The sequence below is a fragment of the Solanum tuberosum genome, unplaced genomic scaffold, assembly GCF_000226075.1.
Source record: "Solanum tuberosum cultivar DM 1-3 516 R44 unplaced genomic scaffold, SolTub_3.0 scf00312, whole genome shotgun sequence".
Lineage (NCBI taxonomy): Eukaryota > Viridiplantae > Streptophyta > Magnoliopsida > Solanales > Solanaceae > Solanum > Solanum tuberosum.
Window position 1 is genome coordinate 708,609 of NW_006239237.1, and position 3,903 is coordinate 712,511.

General features: G+C 31.7%; 1 protein-coding gene across 4 annotated transcripts in view; it reads left to right on the top strand.

Annotated features, from left to right (window-relative positions):
* Nucleotides 1-1,252: 1,252 nt before the first annotated feature.
* LOC102589073 (protein SAWADEE HOMEODOMAIN HOMOLOG 2) overlaps nt 1,253-3,903 on the top strand; it is a 10,783-nt gene continuing 8,132 nt past the window's right edge. For all 4 annotated transcript variants that reach the window (XM_006359995.2, XM_006359997.2, XM_006359996.2 and 1 more), the window contains exon 1: nt 1,253-1,471. In XM_006359995.2, coding sequence (XP_006360057.1) covers nt 1,418-1,471 — 54 coding nt within the window. In that variant the 5' untranslated portion in view covers nt 1,253-1,417. The remainder of the gene's footprint in view (nt 1,472-3,903) is intronic.

Sequence of the window (3,903 nt, forward strand, 5' to 3'; positions counted from 1 at the left end):
GCCTAGCAACTGATTACATATGTGAAATGAAAGAGGAAAGTTGTTGATGAGATAGAGAATGAATATGTACCTTTAAGCCTTGGAAGGAGTTTAATTAGCTGTAGAGAGAATATGCTTAGGAAAATAGTGAGTATTAACAGAGTTTAAATAGCTATTAAAAATTAAATATAATCATTAATGTTGCAATTACTAAAAAAATTAAACTTTTCTAATTAGTGCTAATTTGTAGATAATCAGTTATGTGGATTAGGAAAACGTCCTAAATTTAATTGGAGAAATTACTACGTGTTATAATTATACTAAATGCACCACTATGTTCTTAGCCGTTACATAATTTATTTTGATAGTAATAGTAAAAGTAAAAATGCTAATAGTAAGGAAAGAGAGTAACTGTTAATAATAAGTACAGAGAGTAAATGTTTTAAAAGTTTTTTTGAACAAAAAATAAAAGAATTTTTTTTAAGAAATCAAATAAATAGTAATAGAAGCCAATGAAGCATGCCACATCAGCTCTCTTTTTTCCAGCTTTATATATATATATTGATTTGATTCCGTGATAAATATGTTTCATCTATTCTAATTTACATATTTTAATACTTTTAAATTTATCTAAAAGAAAAGAAGTTACTACCTTTCTATGCTATAGTTTTAATTTCATATTTTTACTTTATTCTTAGTGATATTTAAGACTAAAAGCCTGTTTGGATTGTCTTTTAATTTTTAACTTATAAATAACAAGTTATAACTTAGAAATTTCAATGTATGATATTTTTTGAGTTATTTTATCATTTTAGCTTAAAACCAAGTAAATATAAACATTTTTTAAAATCTACTCAAACGCTCAAAAATGCTTAAAGATTATTTTAGCTTAATAATACTCTGAATAAGCCAATCCAAACATGATCTAAAAAATTAACTTTTTTTTTATATATAATATATATTTTTGATTTAATACTAATTTTTTATATATAAATAGAGGATAATTAATTACCAGCCACTTTATACCATTTCAATTGCTGCTATAATAAAATACTATTGTAAAGAATATATAGTAAAAAATATAACATATAACGAAAAATTAATTTAAAAAAAGATTTGACCATAATATTATTATAGCCTTATAGGGAATGATTTTAATAGAGAGTAATTATAATATTTTAATTCTAAAAAGGAAAAAAATAAAAGAAAAAAAAATAGATTTTATCAAGAGAAAAAGAAAAAGAAAACAATAAAAGAAAGAAAATGCTTAATAGAGTTTAATCCAGATTTTATGCTTTCTCTTTTCCCTCTCACGGCCGTTTGATCCTCTTCGCAAATTCTACCGGCCGCTGTCTCCGTTGTCCTCCGCCTGCCGGCGGTAAGCTCAGTTGCTACCTGAATTTTGTATTGCTGAGTATTACATCAACGCTGTCAACAGATGGGAAGGCCGCCGAGTAATGGAGGTCCTTCTTTCCGTTTCAACCCTTCAGAGGTTAATTCAACTTTTTTTTTTCTCTCTATACATGTTTCGTGGTCTTCAATTGGATAATTATTACTGATTTTTTGATTTGTATTCAGTTTATTTCGTATCGTGATTGTATTTACCTTTACTTTCATTATGCATTTTGAGCTAGAATTTTCACTGAGGAGTTCATAAATGTGAAGAAATAAACACACAAATAAGTTGAAGGAGGTTGAAACATAGTAATTTTAAACATGTATAAACAATATAATTCTTTTCAGAAGGAATTGGGATGAACCCCTCGTCCATACCTGGCTCCGCCCCTGGTTGAGATTTGGGATTCTCACATAAATTGTTTGACTCACTAGGGGCGGAGTCTGGATTTTCATTAAGGGGTTCAAAATTTGAAGAAGTGGACATACGAATTAGCTTAAGGGGGTTCGACATCTACTATCTATACATAAAAGATAATTTTAACTATATATATAATTAGTATAATTTTTCGCTGGAGCCCTGACACAAGCTGACTCTGCCCGTGATTGTTCTGCTTTTGTGTTTTATATTCAGTTTAATTATATATTCTTGCTAGTAATTGTTCTTTTGCTTGTTTAGTATTTACCTTTTACTGTCTTTCATTATGCATTTTGTAGTTGCTGAGACTTGAGATTCTCACACGAATTGTCATTGTTTTTGTATTTTATATGCATTTCATTTATATATTCTTGCTCGTGACTGTTCTTTTACCCGATTGGTGTTTACCTTTATTGTCTTCATCATGCATTTTGTAGTGGCTGAGACTTGGGATTCCCACATTAATTGCTACTGCTTTTGTGTTTTAGATGCAATTCAGTTATATATTCTTGCTCGTGACTGTTCTTTTACCCGATTGGTGTTTACCTTTATTGTCTTCATCATGCATTTTGTAGTGGCTGAGACTTGGGATTCCCACATTAATTGCTACTGCTTTTGTGTTTTAGATGCAATTCAGTTATATATTCTTGCTCGTGATTGTTCTTTCTGCCCGTTTGGTGTTTACCTTTACTGTCTTTCATTATGCAATTTGTAGTTGCAGAGAGTTGGGATTCTCACATTAATATTTTTCTTTTATGTCTTATTAGACTGTATTTTGTTACATTCTTAGCCCTTGTGCAGTACAATTAAGAAAATACATTTTTTTAAAAACTGGTAACATGCAGTACAATTAAGAAAATGCATGCTTTTGTTGGAGTTATTTTTTGTTTTTTTTCCTGAAGTATGAGTCCTTGAGGGGGGGGGGGGTTTAAAAAGTCTTCCAACTATAGGTAGTTTTATAGCCCGAGCTGAGAATCATAGAAATGAGCAATTGACCACTAGCACACTATGATCTTTCTGGTTAGAAGAATATAAAATTTATCTTTGTGGAAAAAGATAAGGAGTACGTTAATGAGGACAAGATATCTCTTTATTAGAAAACTAGGAAACATAAGTTAACCCAGTAAATAGATAAATCAGTATGAAATATTATTCTAACGATGCCTCTATATGTTGCAAGGCTTGTAGTACCACCCACATATGCCACTGCCAATGTTCTTTCTACCTTTCCCTAGGTCAGTGTATGTGAGACATCCTTGAAAAGAGGGCATGGAAGTTGATAGTGGTGCTTGTCTAGGGGCTCCGCTCTTGTTCTTTTATCCTCTTTTGCTTTCTTTTTCTCCAATTTCCCTCATTCGTTAATTTTAGTTTTCGAAGAACCAGTAAATTGAAAGGAATTTGGAATGCAAATTATTTTAGTAATGGAGTATAAGGATAGGGGTTCATCTGTGTGGGGTCATACGATGTTGCTTTAAGGCTTTGTAGGGAGTCAAGAGAAAAAGAGTGCCATCTCTGACATAGATCTATTGAAGTGTGTGACCATCACATCTAAAAGCTTAAGCTATTAGAGAGAGCACACTTTTTTTTTTTTTGAAACTGGTAAATGTGTATTCCTCAGTATTAAGGACATGCTGGACACCATCAAAAAGTGTTAGATAAAAAAAACAGCAACTAGAAAACAAGATACTTACAGAGATCTTAATAAATCTACAAACTGATCTATATCCTCTAAACCTACTTCTTTACACCAAAAGTAGAAAGATATTATACAATTCCATTTAACTTTCTGGATGGAATTGGATCTATCTTCATAACACCTCCCATTTCTCTCTCTCCAAACTGTCCACCAGATGCATTGTGGGATGATCCTCCACCACTTCTTTTGACTTTTGCTGCCTCCTCTTTTCATCCAGCAACTAAGCAAATCTGCAGTATGCTCCGGCATAGTCCAGCTTGTCTTTGTTATGTTGAGAAATAGAGACCAAAGTTGTGCTGTAAAGGTGCAGTGCAAAAATAGATGACTGTTTGTTTCATTTGTCTCATTGCATAAGAAGCACCTGGAAACTATGATGGCCCCTTTTTTCTTCAAAACTTCTTGTGTCAGGCATGCT